This window comes from Lingula anatina, chromosome 3, assembly GCF_051362555.1.
Source record: "Lingula anatina isolate TDL-2025a chromosome 3, LinAna3.0, whole genome shotgun sequence".
NCBI lineage: Eukaryota > Metazoa > Brachiopoda > Lingulata > Lingulida > Lingulidae > Lingula > Lingula anatina.
Genome location: NC_141769.1, coordinates 26,905,174 through 26,922,708, shown reverse-complemented (window position 1 = coordinate 26,922,708; position 17,535 = coordinate 26,905,174). Strand labels below are relative to the sequence as shown.

The window sequence follows — 17,535 nt, the reverse complement described above, 5'->3', positions numbered from 1 at the left end:
CGTGTAAATAATGACATGCGCGTGCGTGTTTATTTGTGTGTGTTTATTTGTGTGTGTTTATTTGCGCGCTTTTATGGTATACAATCGTTAAACAAAATCATGTGTGCCGCTAGTGACATGGTTTCCACTGTAACAAAGTTCTACCCTATTTTCCTACTCGATATCCCAACACGTCAGTTATGTTCACAGCAACTTGTATGTATTGGTCAAAACTGAAGAAGGACAACAAAATCTAAATACACCAAAGTTGGGAATTCATTAACTACGTTCAACACTGAATTTATAGCAAAACACAATAAAACGCAAAACTTTCGTAAGGCCTGCCCTAAATAATCGGTTGACAGACTCGTAGATAAAATGGAATCGCAAAGTAAAAAATATTCAGTAACTGTAGATTTTTTACAATATACTTTCAGAAACCAAACCAAAAATAGTGTCACGTAGGTGTGATACGACGCAACACCATAGCTGTCCACGTGCGATGAAAAGCTTAATGATCGCAAATTGAGAACAATGTCTGCTACCATAATTACTCGGTTATAAATGGGCATTTCACCAGTCGACCTACAATAGAAAAATCCCGTTACATACACTAAACTCAAGGAAGAGACAAATTTAGAAAATCAGAGTAAACAGTAGGGCTTCTAATAGAATGTCCCATCAACCCTTTGGTTAAATTTAGTATGTCTTTGAATGACACTACATACGTCACTTGGGGCATTACCTTCTCAGCACTTGAGCTTGTCTACGAATTATGTAACACGACTAAAATTACTTTGGGCTTATTTTAAAAGGCACACTTAAAGTTTACATGTCGCTATTATTGGACACCTTGATCCCACGTTTTGCGTAGGCAATTATTAAATATTAGCACTCTAATCAATAATACATATATCACACTTGGGTGCAAATCCACTGTATTTTCATTGGCTACGAGGATATAACCGTCATTGTTATTTTGTTGACGAACGAAAGCGAAATGCAAAATTGATATGCAGCATATCACGACCTTTTTGTGTCAATTTTTCCTACGTGAACCAATGAGAAGCGACCTCCTAAGGCGAAAAATGAGGAAATGTGTTAAATTAATTTAAACCATCAATACAACTCCATTCAGAAAAAAAATCCCAGTGGAATTTAACACTACCAGGAAATATTATTTCTATCAGACTTTGTCGATGAAAAGTATCACAAAGGTTAAAAAAAGGAATGGAAGAAACAAAGAGAATTTTTGATGACCGGTGGGACAACTGGTGTGGAAATGACGCCAAAAAGTGACAATAAAATTAGGTGACTAGCATTATATATGGCTACACAAGCGATAAGGTGCTGGCATAGAATAAACAGCTTTGAGATGTTAGTATACCATTTGTCAAATATTCCGTCTTTTAGTTTCAGGTAGATAAACTCTTGTCACCATCAAAAAACTGTTTTGTTAGGGGTACTAAAGGCTTCGTGTAACTGTTGCCGTTTTAGTAAAAGTTATTCTTGTAAGTTCCGCTGCGATTGACTTAAGAGATTCAGAATGCGCGCGACTTACACTTTAAGTCAACGTTGTTTAGCCGACAACGCAGCTTGTCTTCGATTAACGTTAAACTAACACTAATGACCATATGTTATTATTCACTTATTATACGCCTTCAAGTTAGCGTAGACGTGATTACCGTTTCCTGCAATGACGGAAAAGCGACATTTAACTCCACAAAGTGAAAGTAAATGAATTAATACACTTGGCTTTTAAGGTGCAAATTAGATGACAGCACGTCGCTATCTGAAGCCTATAAAGGAACCTGGATATCGGCGCTTTTCAGTGACTGCTTTGACTAAATGATTGAAACGCCTAGATTAGTGTTTCATTAACGGCCACCGTGGGCCCGGATAATGGTTTGACTCTACAAATTGCTCCCACATAAAAACAAAACCTAGGATTGTTAAACGCGGTGTCCTTTTCTGCGACAGGAACACCGTCATTCAAAGTCTACCTGGCACGACACCTATAAAGCCACCAGTGCGACACTCGTAATAACACTTGAGAGGACCGAGACGACACATAGACTAGCGCGACATAGCCAGGTGAGCACTTTGTAATGGGTATACCATTTCAGTCAAGTTATTATTGAGCATCTAATGTCAGTTGGTCTAGGCCTACTTACGGGGAAAGTTTAACGATATGGTTTTTAAAATACAATCACACACGATAACAAGAAATCCTCATTTAAAGTTCTTAATATAGAATCACGTTTTTAATGTTTATTTACTCAGTAAACTGAATCATTCATAAATTGCATTGACATGATCAAAATATTTAGGCTATGATATTGGTAAATGATAAATTTTGAATTAACTTGGAAAGACAAAGAAGGCTTTAGCCAGAATGTTCGATACAAATTCACAACAAATGTCTGAATTCGTTCAATGACTTGGGACTTATCTTGCACCAGGCGTATAAAAACACATTGACTTATATGCACCAGGCAATATCTTTAATTCATTTTGGTAATGGGAAGATTTATTTATTGTAGAAAAATGTCCAATAATAAGAAAATGTACGCGATAAGGTGACGCTGCATGTCATCGACAAGCAATTTTGCTGAGAACTTTGACATAAAGGTTATTTTCTAATATTACATAAATATTTTAGCCGTAACAATCTATCCCGTTTTTACGATAGTTAACGAGAAATGCATTCGATTTGAACATTGAATTAGATTTTCCACTGAAAAAAAAAAGACCAAGGAAAATGTGAGAACATTGTTCATAATTTCCGTATCCAATGTTTACCGTAATGAAGAGATACTATATTTATTCAGTTAAATAAAATACTGTAAAATTAAAGAATGAGATGTATTAACCTTTGCCTGTGGCAAGTACGTTGTGAATAACTGCACAAAAAGTAAATGGCGATAGTATATTAAAAGAACCAAAAGATGGCAGTTTACCGTAATGCATATTATAGAGATAAAATATAAAACAGCGCAATACCTATGTGCCAAACTGAAAAGCCTGTGCCTATACGAGCATGTTAAAACATAGTGACTTTACTTGATGCTAAGTTTATATCACTGAAAAATATTTTTAGTAGTAAGTAATTAACATTGTAATTTCGCTAAACAAACAATTTCTTTGTTGAATAGGATTTTGCCATATGAAAAGTAATTTCATTCACGTCTATACTTGAACTCGCTCTTTTTAATAGACAATGAAAGCCATGCAAAGTTGTATGGAGAGAACAACTGGATTAAGTTGTATTACAGCAGAGCAGAATGTGTTCCTGGCTAACACGGTTGATTTAAGTCTTTGTTTATCGACGCCGTAATCGATTGTTACAAACACAAATGTACTGTGGTTGCATTAATGAAAAGATATTCTTCAATACCAAGAATAGCTCTGGTCATCAACGCGCCAAAAGTAATGATAACCACACATCGCCGTTGAAAAAAAGTTGTAAACTAAACACACAAAGTAGAGATTGGAAGGTTTGCCCCTTTGTTCGGTGGCATAGAATTAAGACACCGTTACAATAAAAACTGCCTACAATTGTTGAACCGTTATGATGCGTTTGTCTTCAGCATGAACGGTAAGGGCAAATGCTAGAAACGCGGAAGAGATTCTCGCACAAAGCAGTTAGATGCCTCGGTTTGCTTCGTCGCCAGATGCCCTTAACAAAGCGTCCACAATCAATTTCGATGAGTATGACTGTTTCCTCCCCCCGTGCCTAATAGTGTACAAAAGGCGAATGTTTACGCGGTGTAAAATGTTGTGTTTAATGCCAACAATGATTGGCGAGTGCATTAAAACGATTTCCCCAATAACTAGAATGGAAATTACACATTATGCGCACTGGTAATGATAACGGTTTTGATTGGATTGTCGATGAAGGGATCTGATTACTTGTCGGGACATCAAACACTTTGCTTAGCGGATGGATTGAAGGGTTGCCATATCCATCAAACCAAATAAACTGTCCTTCCTGTTGGATTGCTTCCAATTCTATTGCGACACTGACTTATTTTGCTCACACTACCGCTTGCATGTATATGAGAGTTTTAGCATGTTTATGTAACTTTTTCTTGATATCACCAGACTGTAAGTAAATAGTATAAAAGCTCACTTAGTATACAGTTAGAGTGATTCTGTAAGTATTTTTTCTGGAAATGTAAATTTACGAATCCATTGTCTTTTGAGTGCATGCGAGTTGCCAAGCTAAGCGCTAAAATTCTCTCTTGTGTAAGAAGCATTCAATGAGTTGTTGCCAAATGCGCTTCCGATGTCAAATGAAAAACTTAGGCAGCGTTTTTTTTACGCATTTCAGGCGCTTCAAAGATGAAGACAATACCAGTAATGAAATTATTTTGCGCATTTCTCGTGCTACTGCTGGGCGCTGCGAACTGCTTTCCACTCGACCAGCTGCTGTTTCGGTTGAACGCTAACGACGGCGACGACGCTTCAGACATGCGAGACGCAGCGCATCATGGGATTGTGTTGCTTCCCTTTGGGCCATATTATCCGAATATTGCATATGATAGTCCCGCAGAAAACGACAGAGACGATGAGATCCTAATGCAGGCTCAACAAAAGCGCCGGCGTTACTTGGGAAAGCGCAAGCGAGTTTGGGGATATCTGCAAAAGAGTGCTAACCGTTGTAATTTCCAGTGCAATGTTCTTGCTGGAGGAACAACGCCAAATACAAAGAAAACTTGTCTTTCCATGTGTTTAGCTTCGCCACCTGACAGGGATTAACTGAATTTTCATCAGAGTTTTCGCGAACTTCCCCTTTGGCACTCTAAACGCCATTGATCGCTCTTCCTGTTGCAAAATTTCCAAAGAAGCTGACACCAAAATTGACAATTCAGACCAAACTATCGTTTATAGTATTTGTTTGTAAAGCAGACAGAGAAACTGATTCCAGAGAGTTTCGTTATTGTTATATGATAATCAGAGCGGAAGGAATCAAGAGACTTCCGTAATGCGTTATTCATTGCTGTAAAAACAATTTGGGTTGGCTTATGTCCTTTATAATTATTTTTTAATCAAGAAAAAACTTCATCACTGCAGCAGCTGTCTTAAATGTACATTATCTTTACGTGTGGGAAATAAGTATGAATTTCTGTATTCGTCTAGGAAAACCCTCCTTGAGACGCGATCAGATTTGCTTTTCATCAAAGTGAAAGTTTTATGCTTGCACGCGTTCTCTAAACATTTTTCATATTGATTTTTATCATTGTATGCGTTATTCTTATAAATTCTGATAGCATGTTAAACAAATCGATCTACGCATTAAAAAAATGCAATGTTTGTATCCCTGATAAAAGGTGAGCGCTGCTAGTACCCTTGTCAATTTACAGCATAGCAATTCTGGTAATTTTTGTTCGGCATTTCATTCAAAGATTTAACAAATGAATAGAAAAGGTAGTAGTTATGGGGAGAGCGCACTACCAACTGGGATCGCACGCCCACTAACGATGATAAAATCCAACTCTTAATGACCAAGATTTCCCCTCTTTTATAAAGTTATCGGTGTTGCATTCTGAAGACAGTTTTGCAAACACGCCCGGCGTCGACGTATTATTTTACGTCACCTTCTGGTGGAAACAAAGCTAGATTACCATAGTTTAATTAGTAATATAAGAAAAGACAGTAGCATACATTATATTTTACGAAATTTCTATAAGATTGTTGTATTTAAGTCTATTAAAGCAACGTTTTTATTATTTGACGTTTGGGAATATTAAGCATACTGCTTCTTCAGCTGTTTTCTATAAACTGAGTTTAAATTATTCAGTGATTGAGGAATTTCTTGTTTAAGTTTTTGGCTGCAAAGTATAAAATTATAAAATAACTTTCCCATTAAATGAGACAGAATTTAAAGGGTCGTTATTGTAAACAATGTGATTTTCGGACAAATTTGATTTTCCGATTTTCTCGTGTTTCGTGCGGAGCTTACACGTTTAGTGAGACATTACTTTCATTTTCCCTAATTAAGATATTCCCTAATTAAGATATTCACAAAGAAGTTAAGCTATGCCCTTTATGTGAAAAGAAAAACTCTAATCCAGTGGAAAATAAAGATGAATCGAAATCTGTCTTTACAACCTTTATAGCTAATAAAAGCCGGTAGTTTGACCCTTCCATTTCCAGTATGTGCATGTTTCTTTCGACTAAATTATATTCTTAAGTGACCACTAGGCATCGAAAACAATTAGTCAAGAAAGGCGTTGCCAAAAAATCCCTTCACTTATAAAATATATCTCACTAAACCTCAAGCAATTAAAATCCCCACGTTATAATTTTATGTTACAGACTTCTTATCAAAATGGTTCCAAAGGCAACCTCAATCATATGCTGCACTTTACTGCTGTTACTTGTTGATGTGAATTGTGCCTCAATCGAAGACTGGATTCGCCAAGAGCTTGCCCAAGATGTAGAAAATGAAGAAAATTATCCCTCACAAATGGATGCAATTGTAGCGCCTTTCCATCCATTCTTAGAAACGCATTTGCCCCAATACTATGGGGAGAGACAGTTGGCCTATCAACAACAAGAAGAGGGCAGACGACGGCCGTTTTTTGGGAAAAGAACATTTCATCCTTTGATGAATAAAGCTTTTCAGCAATTGGCCCAAAGCAATTGGCGCAGGAACAGTGCCAGTAAAAATGCATACAACAGGGGGCAATGAGAAGAAGTTCTAATCCCAAGAAAGAAATATTGAGTCCAAGAGAAGAAAACAGTTGAAACTGCAGATTGACGCCTACTTTTGATGAGAAAATGACAAATCTAGGACTTGAACTTCTATACTGGTATTTCACGGAAATAAACAAATGCACACAATGCAAACGAATGTAAAATTTAAAATATTTGATCAATTATATTACCAAATAATTATAATCATAATAAAATGTAAAATGACTTTTATTTGTTACCTGATCTGTAACAAGAACATTTAAGGATATTGTAACCCTTTATTATCATCCAGATACCGAAAATGAGGTTTTCGTTGCATCTTAATATTCAGTAATGCATCTATCTTAGTGCTGATTCAATACAATAAAAAGACCCTCGAAAATATAAAATATCGGCGTTTATATTTCTCGTTGCAATGTATAAGCATAGAAAACTCAAAGCTTTAATCGTCAATTTAACACCTTCCTATTTTGAGGTGAGATAGCAATCGGTAAGGGGCGTAACTTCATCCATGAACAAGATTTTATCACGAAAATTGGCAGAGCTAACCATGAGTGTATGGACTACAATCATGTGCCGTCATTTTGGTTAATGTAGTTTTTCAATGTAGTCATGGGCGCCTTATTACAGATTTTCATTTAATAAAGGCAAAATTTTGCTTTATCAACGATAAAATCTGAACTAAAACTTATAAGATAAATCGCTGGCATGGTTTTGGAGTACTAAATGGTGCCTTTAAATCGACGATGAAGCGGCGATCGTGGGTACTCGGGTAAAAAAGAAATTTGAGAAAACGATTTTTCAGTTTTGAGCCCAAAATCGCAATTATTACTCTCCCGTAGGACGACATTTATGTAAATGTTAATCAATTTAGTCACTGAACATTGAAGATTAATCTATAACCCAACAGAAGAATGTATATAAGGCTGTAAATAAGGAATTTTGGCCGAAGGGTGACAATATCCTTAACCTCTTTTGCTTTTGGAGGCAGCAATAGGATAAGACGTATGTCTATGTCTTTTACATATAGCACCAAATTCTATAAAAGAAGTCGCCCATTAATGTAAGATATTTTACACAATAAACCCTATAAAACTACATGAACGTGTTGTTTAAAGTTTATGTGCCGGAATGACACGATGTATCAACAAATTAAGCAATGATACACGTTGTGCAATTGGATGCAGATACTGTAATCATTGCTTATTAATGCTTAATATTGCTTAATGAACAAAGTCCCGGCTACAATTTCATTCAATGACAAAAAAATTATAAAAGATAAATAAACAAACAAACAAACAAACAAACAAACAAAAAAAAGTAATTGTATCTTGTGTGAAAACAGGGTATTATGGTCTCAAAATCGGTTGACCGGTTTGCAGAGCTCGGACACAGATCTGAATATTGTGTTGTCATCTATCTTCTCCTTTTTCCTGCTCGTATTATTTCTGATCCCGATTTTTTAGCATACGCCGCAGAATCTTCCCAGTTGGTGTCTTTGGAATTTCTTGAACAAATTCCACTCCACCGCGCAGCCGTTTGTAAGGAGCCACTTTCGCTTAAAAAGAAGTAAATAACAATATAAATAAAAAGGCGTTATTAACAAACAAACAAAAAATCCATTCATTTCAATGCCCAAAGATAAATACAATTTTCAATTATGGCGATGTTTATATGATAAACAAATCAGATTTGCTTGCTTGAAATAAAGGACTTACGAAAATTCACAGCACTATGATTAAATAAACAGTAAATTATGAATGGCGTAGTACTCTCTCGACGCCCATTCTATATAGCCATATATATTTGTTTACATACATTAAAGTAAGAAATATTTCTGAAAAGTTTTTTGGCACTGATATAAATATACATTCTTGCTAAAAAGAACATTATATTTCATAAAGTAGACATATTAATTTCCCCTTATTTCTCTATGACAATTTTCACCAAACCTCTGTTATTACTCGCTTTAGTATTGACCATCAAACAGTTTTCAAATTACGGAAAGGAACAAATATATAATTAGGGCTCAATATACTGTCTGACAAATCTGAGCAGAGTCTTTATATTGCAGATGCAATATCAAACCATGAAGGGGAATAATGCCTCTATGCTTGTTCCAAGAAAGAGCTGAGTGAATAATTCAATTTTTCTAAGTTTGATCTTATTGCAATTACAGCTTTGTTATACTATTAAAACATTCCATTAAAAACTGCGTACACTTCACAAATAGGATATGCGCTTACTTTTAACGTAATCCTGAAGCTCTATTTCTAACAACTGAGCGTGCGGTTTTACCACGACGAACGCCTTGGGAAGCTCTCCCGCTTCTTCGTCGTCGACACCTATTACTGCTACGTCAAGAACCGCTGGGTTAGTCAATATCACTGCCTCCAGCTCTGCTGGCGGGACCTTGAAGAGGGGTATATATATATAAATATATTTCAAGCCATTATAATTTTCGATGTCAAAAGTTTCCAATAGTTCAAAACCTCTTTGAATTTGACTTCGAATAATAATAATAATAATAATAATAATAATAATAATAATAATAATAATAATGATGATGATAAATAATATACTTTCATTTAATTTAGGGTCTAAATTCTTTCAAATGTTATGCAGATTTTCCAACTTAGAAGGTATCATCAGATGAGAAGAACAAATTGTTATAAATAAGAGAGGATTAATACACTTATCTAAATAAAAGTTTCATGAATAAACCAATAATCCTTTATTTCCATACACTGAATGTTTGTAAAAGATATCGCTTAAAAGATGATACTTTAAAGAAAACTGACAACAAAAAGTAACAATGTACTTCACGATACAGTGCAAAATTGATTTTATCAATCGATACCTGTTGGAATGCGATCAAAAACCCGTGCAAATTCAATTTGGTGTTCGCTAATGGTAAATATATATGTAAACGGACAAGTGATGACTTAATGTGCAATGCTCTCTGAACAGCATCAAAAGTCCTTTTTGTCAAATTGAAATCGTGCACTACAGCAATATTGGGTTGTATGCAACGTATGCATGTAGATTTCTTTTCAGTAAAATCAAACACCAGAAAAATTAATTTAAAATAAAATAAAAAAGAAATTTTACCTGGAATCCCTTGAACTTGATCAGTTCTTTCAATCGGTCACTGATAAACACATGACCGTCGGCGTCTAGATACCCAATATCACCTACAAAAAAGAAAAATCATTGAAAGAAAACTATAGTTGTCAAATTAAAAAAAGCTCAGGTTTTCAAGACACGTACAAGTGTTATTAAATTATTTACTGTATAGTATTTTACATGTTTTTCTTCTCTTAGCTATGAATTTCTAAATCACAGCAAAAGAAAAGATTTATTTTTAGCTCAAGCATACACCGTAAAGCTTTATTGATGTTACCTCTACAACAACGGTGATATTATTAGGGTTAATAATGACTGAAACTAGGGTTAAGACAAATGACGAAGATAAATACTTAACATTCAGACAAGCCAAGACAAGATACGATAATTTATTAAATTATAACAATTATTGAAACAAGCGTGGGATGAGAAGCAATATTAACCAGTATGAAACCAGCCGTCTTTTATACACTGTGCCGTGGCCTCGGGATTGTTCGCGTAGCCTTTCATCACTTGTGGCCCCTGGACACAAAGCTCGCCTTCCTGCATTGGGCCCTGGGGAGTATTGGACTCAATGTCGACAACCTACGATGTTCGAACAGAACCAGTAAATGAACAGTTCCGTTACCGAAGAAATGAGGGTCAATGTGAAATGAGGGCTTCGAGTGACAGGAAGAGGAAGTACAATATCCGTCGTGAATGGTAAGTGACCGATGTGTAGTGGAGAGAGAGAGAGAGAGAGAAAGAGAGGGAGAGAGAGAATAAGAAATGCCTTTGCAACTTTTTTGTATAAACGTACATACATGTTTCATACTTCATACAGCATTCTAAAAAAGGCACTGAGCTCCAAATTTCAAATTTCCAAATGACCATAAACCACCTCAGCCGTGGCAACGCTATGTGTTTACCCAAAATACTTGGAAAAATGGACTGGAGGATAAGAAAATCCAGGGGGAATTGTAACGGAAAAAGAAGATTTAAAACCAGTTGGGAGTTCGGATGCAGTGGGCAAGGTAACCACCCACGTTCTGAACAAACAAGTAATTTATACTTAACTAGATCTTGGACAAATTGTGTATAATTTCTCCATATCCAGATTGAAGCCAACTAATCTCATCTAATAGCCCTCCGTAGAAATAATTTTATCAGAATGCTTTTAGCATATAAAATATTAATTAAACATGGTTTCAACAATTGTTTTAGTTTCTATTCATGATCATCCGGTGGATCATCGTTGTTTGCCCTGTGTGTCACAGTATTTCCATAGGGATATTGCAAGTAAAATATCAATAAATATTGTAATCTATATACTCCAATGACCTCCTTTATTTCGGCTCATCCTATACAGCGAGTTCTTTTCATGAGGCATATGAAATATGCATAACGTTCCCCAATGTTTTTAATATCTACATAGTTGGGTGAAAGTCTTTGTTTATTCACAGTGTCAAAACATACATTTGTATCTAACATAATGCTTCAATTTAAAATTCTGTCTACTTTTAATACCAGTGCCACATCAAACAGAGTTGCATTGTGACTCAGTATACAAGCTTTGGGTTGTACATGTAATAAACCTACATGTAATGTAGTACAGCAAGAGATATTATAAGCCATTGGTCATAGTGCATGTATCAAAGTCAACTAGCAATCGAGGAAAAAAATAAGAGGTCACTAAATAATCAATTTGTTTTACATGTAAACTGCCTAACACAGTGCGAAGATCTATTTTATCCCGTTGAGACTGAAATCAAACTGTCATACTTTGAAGTCTACAACCTACTGTGAAAAAGTGGAATCTGGTGTCAGTTCTGCTTCGTGTCCTGAGAGAGAATGAGAGAGAGAAGGGGGGGGGGGGGGGGAGAGAGAAAGCTGATGCTTCTATTAGCACCGCATCTGTACATGTAATATTACTACCTTATGTTTGGTATTCGGCACTGGGACGCCAATAGACCCACTCTTCCAGCTTCTAGGCGGGCAGCAGTGAGTGACCGGGCTGGTCTCTGTGAGCCCATAACCTGAATTTCAAACAAACCAAAATGCTGAGAATATGTAGACTGTTAAAAATCACAGACTAGACAGCAACAGTATGCGGGCCTTATGCTTCACAGGTTCCATTTGTGCAGACACAACTTTCTTGGAAATATCCATTTACTCCCAAATCAAATATCTGGTTAATAGAAAAAGACAGTCAGTATTCATGTGCATTTAGTGAAATTATTAAAAAAACACCTCACTTTTTAAAAAAATCTCTTGATCATTTTAACATAAAGAATAGTTTTTTTTTAGTATCAAATAGAATATAGTATTCTTACATTGTTTAATGTCACTTAAGCCAGTAACGGTGCTGAATTCTTCGCTTAGAGTATCAGAGAGAGGCGCAGCGGCGGAGAACACTTGTCGAACGGAGGAGAGGTCGAATTTGTGAATATCCGGGTATTTAGCCATGCGGAGGGCTATGGGTGGGACCACATGAAGCGATGTCGCCTAAATATGAACGACAAACTAAATGCAATCTAGGCCTATTCTATTTACGCAATTATAACCAATCACAGTGTCACCAGCTCAGCGGTAGGCTTCATGACGAAATTGTGCAAACGCTAGTGAACATTTTGTATGGTGTCAGGCAAAGCCAAATCCGCTGTGTTTGCGACCTCGTTATCGTACTGTCTTAGGGCACATTCACAATGAAACTATCGTTTTACTTAGATCGATTCAACTCCGCAGGGACTCCCGCTGAATGCAAACAGATTAACAAACCTCCTGGCGTTGAGTGAAATACCGAAAAGCTGGCGAATAGGCCCTATACGAGTACTTTGGAAACAAAAGGGGGCATGTTGATCTGTTTATCTTACCGCATTCGGCGAGAATATCCGCGGAGTTGGACCGATATACGTAGAATGACATTTTCAATGGAAATGAGCCCTTTACTTTAATCGGCTTAAAACATCGCATGTCTGATCTTTTTCAATATAAACAATAGGCCTACACACCTTTACGTCCAATCGCCATGAACAAAATAATAATAATAATAATAATAATAATAATAATAATAATAATAATCACGGATGAGCAATGGTCCAGTAATATAACAAAACCAACAATCATGACAACATCAGTGAACATTAACATACGCTTTACTCCAAGAAAAGTATTACAAATTGTAAAACATCACTCTCAGACTGCTACTAGTACATCCACAAAAGAAAAAAACTCAACAAGATAAATAAGACAAACACGACGTACTATTAACTACTTAAACATGACGAGGTCATAAACATCAGTATTGGCTGGCAGGAAAACAATCAATCAATTATTTCCCTATTTAATTGACAATGGTTTTATTCATCGGTTAATCAAGCGACTAGCTTTGTCACGATAATGGGTTAACTTTAATCTGCAGCGCGGTGCTTATGGAACAAAATATGGCGCCTTGTCTCTAGAAGTCACTACGGGAACAGCAACATAATACAGATACTTATAGGCCTACTGGCACTCATTCTGAAGCATAGTCCTGAGCTTACAATGACTGCTCATAGAGAATGGCCTTAACTTTTTATCTGCCTCAAAAAATACGGCAAAACTTAACTATCTAACTAACTAATAAATTAATAGATTTTTAAATAAACAAATTAATTAATTAATAACTAAAAAGAAAGAAAGAAAGAAAGAAATATAATAAACCAAATAAAAAAATAATAAATCAGTCATACCCGGTGTCTGTGAACGATGTGCAGGTAGTCATCCAGGTCAAATTTTGGCATAGTAACAATCTTTACCCCCGCTGCAAGCCCAGTGAACAGAGTGACCACTTGGCCATATATATGGAAGAACGGGAGCACTCCCACCAAGCAGTCACTGAGGGGGACATATCCCATGACACCGTGGTGCCTAAAGTTGTAAAACAGTGATGTGCATGTTAGACTTTGCTTCACCGAAATTGTACAATAAAAATGCGTGTCGTTTGGTATTTAATGGACCTTGATTTGATGCAAGTAGGCAAAGAAGGTTTAAAGGCGTTTTATTTTTCATCCTATGCACAAAAACAGTTCTTTCCGAATCTTGCATATTCAAAACAATCAACTACAGGAGGTCTTTTATAAATTTTGCAACATTTCCACTAATTTCTACTGAGTATGAGCAGACGACCCCTAGAGTAGCAAGAAGGGACAAACGATCTCTAATGTAAGTGCGCCTAAGGACAAATAATACTTATACAAATATAAAACAAGGAATAACTTACCTTAGCTGTTCAACATTGGCGACAACGTTTTTGTGAGTTAACATAACCCCCTTCGGTAGCCCCGTCGTACCGCTACTGTATGGTAAGGCTAACACGTCTTCGTCGACGTTAATATCAACGTTTTCTGGGAATGCATGGCCATCATCTTCCAGTAGATTTGTAAACGGCCTAATTCCGTCAACGTTTCCGAACACAATCACTTCCTGTGAAAACATATCCCTCTTATTTTCTTATTTTGCAATAAAAACACGCGTAAAGTCTATTTTAATTTTTCCCTCGGGGACACCTGCAGTTATGGTACACTTAACTGCAAATTAAAGTTAAACCACCGGCGAAAAAAAAACAAAGAACTGTAAAGAGTTTTGTTTGAATGCTTATAAGTGAAAAGGTAAAATACAGATGCCGAACCCAACATGCCAGAAAACGAAGCAATTTTAGTGTAGAACAGTTTCATTAGCTATGCTATTGTAAGATTATTTTATCTATAGCTACTTATATTTGTCTGGTCTTACCAGCTAATATTTCTTCTGGTCCTACCAGGCAATATTTCTCCACTTTGGAGATCTGACCAAATAGCACACCAGAGAGGGTGATAGGTTGTCACACCTGTCACAACCTCATTCCCTGATGAAGTCTGACTGCAAGTAGACGAAATATTGGCTGGTAAGACCAGACAGTAGTAGAGACAGTAGCTAGAGACAAAATAATCTTCACAAGTCTAAAGCCATTTTACCTTGACATTTGGACACTGAGATTTCGCTGCTATAGCGTTTTTTACCGAAGACGGCGCAACCACCAGAATACTGCTACCGGATCTTTTCAATTGCGTGGATAATTCATCTGCATTAGACATGTAGTATAAAAGAAACAGTGTTTTCTAAAAAAACGTCATATTCTTCATTACAGATTTTGATCCAAAGGTGACCCGAAAAATGTATTTCAGTGCTGAATTTGGTCTCTGGTTAATGCAAGTACCAGTAGCATCAACGCTTTCAAGTACATTGCTTTTATCTCTCATCTCTTAAGTCTCGGATCAAAATTTCACCCAGCTGTACTACACGTCAAAAATTATTCAAGTGACATTATCTGATGATTAAAAACTTGAGATAGCACGGCCTACAATTACCAAAACTTCAAAGCATAGAGCAATGGCGGATATACATAAAGATTAAATCTGTTATATACCTATCGTATACAAAGGGTTGAGCGCAGTCACCGTCCCTCCAAGGACCCCAACTGCTATGAACACTGTGGCATAGTCTGGCACATTATGAGCGTATAGAGCTAGCACGTCCCCCTTCTTGAACCCCATCCTTGTTAAGGCGCTTGCGCAGCGGATGACACGATCTTTCAGCATGCTGTACGAGACGGTTTCTCCCGTTGCTCCGTCTACCTATAATCAGTGCAGAAACAGATAAGGCCGATAGTATTAACAGACGATTCTAACAATTTATCCTCTACGAGTCTATCTAAATCTTAGAGACCATACCATACATTAAGCAAAAAAAAAAAAAAAAAAAAAAAAAAAAAAGCCAACGCATGTATAGTGCTATTAAAGTGAAACTGTTTGTCACAATCTGTGCTTATTCAAATGTCAGTTTTTATTAACTGTAGGCCCTACCAGTACAAAGCGCAGGCATTTGAAGAACTGCTCATGAGCACGCATTACGAGTGGTACGTGGTTCAGATCAGAAGGTATGCATTACATATATTCACGACAAACAAAAGTCAAACTACCAGACGTTGCGTGTACAAGGTCGTAGGCTAAGAAAAATGTATGGGAAAGGGAGCTCTGTCGTCCTGACACTGATCGAGAAGTATACTGATGAGACTTCTAACGGACTTGTAGAAAAAAAAGCAAACGCTTTACAAAGATCCCCCCCCCCCCAAAGTTTCTTTTTCAAAAATCCCCAGGAGAGAGAGAGAGAGAGAGAGAAAGAGAGAAAGGGAGAGAGAGAGTGAGAAAGGGGGGTGTCGATGGGGGGGGGGGGAGGAAGAGGTGCTGCAGCGGATCTTTTCCTTCAAGACGCATCAATGACACAGCACACCTGTGACATTCCAGACTCACTTACCAAGGCCACGTTATTGCTGTACTTCTCCCAGTCCCGCATCATATGCTCGGCAAAAGATGCATCTGGCACATGTATCTCGGGATGCGGACTTTGTAATACAGCAGAACGGACTGCAGAGGTAGAAAGCAACCTGAACTTTTCGTTGCCGCCTGTGTGGTGTAAGGATAACGATGGCCCCACCGTCCAAGGTTGCAGCGTACAGAATGGACTGCAGTTTGGTGTCCGCCCGCATGAAGGCGCAAGCACGCGCAAGGGCACTGTAACTGCACGAACTGCGGTCGCCATCTTCATAATCCGCATAATCAACAGGTGTGTTTATATTCGACGTCTGAATTGGGTCAAGACCAACTAGGTCATCAGCGACATCAGAAGTGGGCCTACCAATTATACAAATACGAGCATCGACAAGAAGCCTGGTATTCTGACTAAATTTTCCGCATGAACCCATTTTCCGTACACGTTATCTGATTATCTACTTCTATGGTCATTTGCCCATTGCACTTCCTCCCGTAAGTAAGATAGGCCTACTTATTTAAGTGTGTGACCTAAAAGGAAGAATGCATGAACTAAAGCTCATCAGATGACCAGTCAAACTGCGTAGACGTCTAGAACTGCGTTAGGTGTGCGTCTAGCATTGAGTTAGGTGTGCCTCTATGTACAATACAACAATACATATCGCGCGTAAAAAAAAGACTTACAGGCACTAGACCTACCCTCTACCAGGGCGAGTGATAGATTTTTTACAGATATTCACAGATATATCTCTAGTTATTTACAGCTGAAGGGTTTAGCTGAAAATGACCATCTATCTAGCTAGAGACATATCTGTGAATATTTGTAAAAAATCTATCACTCACCCTGGTGGAGGGTACACTAGACCTTCAGGCACGTGAACTTACAAGCTGTAACCCATTGCTGTTTAAGATAGGTCAGTAGCCTTCTAATGCTTAAGATAAGATAAAGGTTTATTTAGCCAATAAATACATAAAATATGGAATATCGGGAATAAGTTGCTCTGTAAAAGCGTCGTTGTTAAGAAAATGTAAAAACTGAATATTTATATGAATAAAAAATGTTTAAGACTGTGGTTAAAAGGGACATGGTTGATGGATAAAAGCTAATTTTTTTAAAGTTGTGAGCAGGATGGAAACTGTCACTTATGATCGATATTATTACTTGCTACCCTCTCAAGATAAATTCAATGGGAGTAAGATCTTTCCCATTCACGTCACTTGCCGTCTTCGCTAAGTGTTCATGTTTTTTTCTATTTCTTGGACAAGTGTAAAATGGAATACCAGTGCGCTGATTTTCACACACACACACACACACACGCACACACACACACACACACTCTCTCTCTCTCTCTCTCTCTCTCTCTCTCGCACTCTCTCTCTCTCTTTCAAATCACACCAATAT

At 37.1% G+C, this 17,535-nt stretch overlaps 1 protein-coding gene and 1 long non-coding RNA gene across 3 annotated transcripts; one reads left to right on the top strand and one right to left on the bottom strand.

The window, feature by feature from the left end:
- The first annotated feature begins 1,511 nt into the window (after nucleotides 1–1,511).
- LOC147763153 (uncharacterized) lies at nucleotides 1,512–6,907 on the top strand. The gene is made up of 2 exons (XR_015333489.1): nucleotides 1,512–2,073; nucleotides 4,313–6,907. It is a non-coding gene; the product is annotated as an uncharacterized LOC147763153 (long non-coding RNA).
- Nucleotides 6,908–7,063: 156 nt separating this feature from the next.
- Nucleotides 7,064–16,719, bottom strand: LOC106158707 (uncharacterized). Of its 2 annotated transcripts, none has more exons than XM_087009020.1 (11): nucleotides 16,120–16,719; nucleotides 15,233–15,440; nucleotides 14,781–14,887; nucleotides 14,053–14,250; nucleotides 13,518–13,700; nucleotides 12,120–12,291; nucleotides 11,722–11,822; nucleotides 10,251–10,392; nucleotides 9,793–9,875; nucleotides 8,928–9,093; nucleotides 7,064–8,239 (listed from the first exon to the last, which is right to left on the bottom strand). In XM_087009020.1, the coding sequence occupies exons 1-11, from the start codon at nucleotides 16,417–16,419 to the stop codon at nucleotides 8,124–8,126; spliced, it is 1,776 nt and encodes a 591-aa protein (XP_086865146.1). In that variant the 5' UTR covers nucleotides 16,420–16,719; the 3' UTR covers nucleotides 7,064–8,123. The 2 variants fall into 2 exon arrangements, with proteins under 2 accessions (XP_086865146.1, XP_013390242.2); XM_013534788.2 differs by having other exon boundaries at nucleotides 13,518–13,695; nucleotides 14,048–14,250; nucleotides 16,120–16,717.
- Nucleotides 16,720–17,535: the final 816 nt, after the last annotated feature.

Excerpts from the sequence above, each read along its gene's own strand:
- LOC106158707 (XM_087009020.1), bottom strand. The coding sequence starts at position 16,419 with ATGCGGATTATGAAGATGGCGACCGCAGTTCGTGCAGTTACAGTGCCC. Across the intron at positions 15,441-16,119 it reads ACAGCAATAACGTGGCCTTG|GTAGACGGAGCAACGGGAGA; the intron begins GTAAGTGAGTCT and ends CACTGATTATAG. Across the intron at positions 14,888-15,232 it reads CAACCCTTTGTATACGATAG|ATGAATTATCCACGCAATTG; the intron begins GTATATAACAGA and ends TGTCTAATGCAG.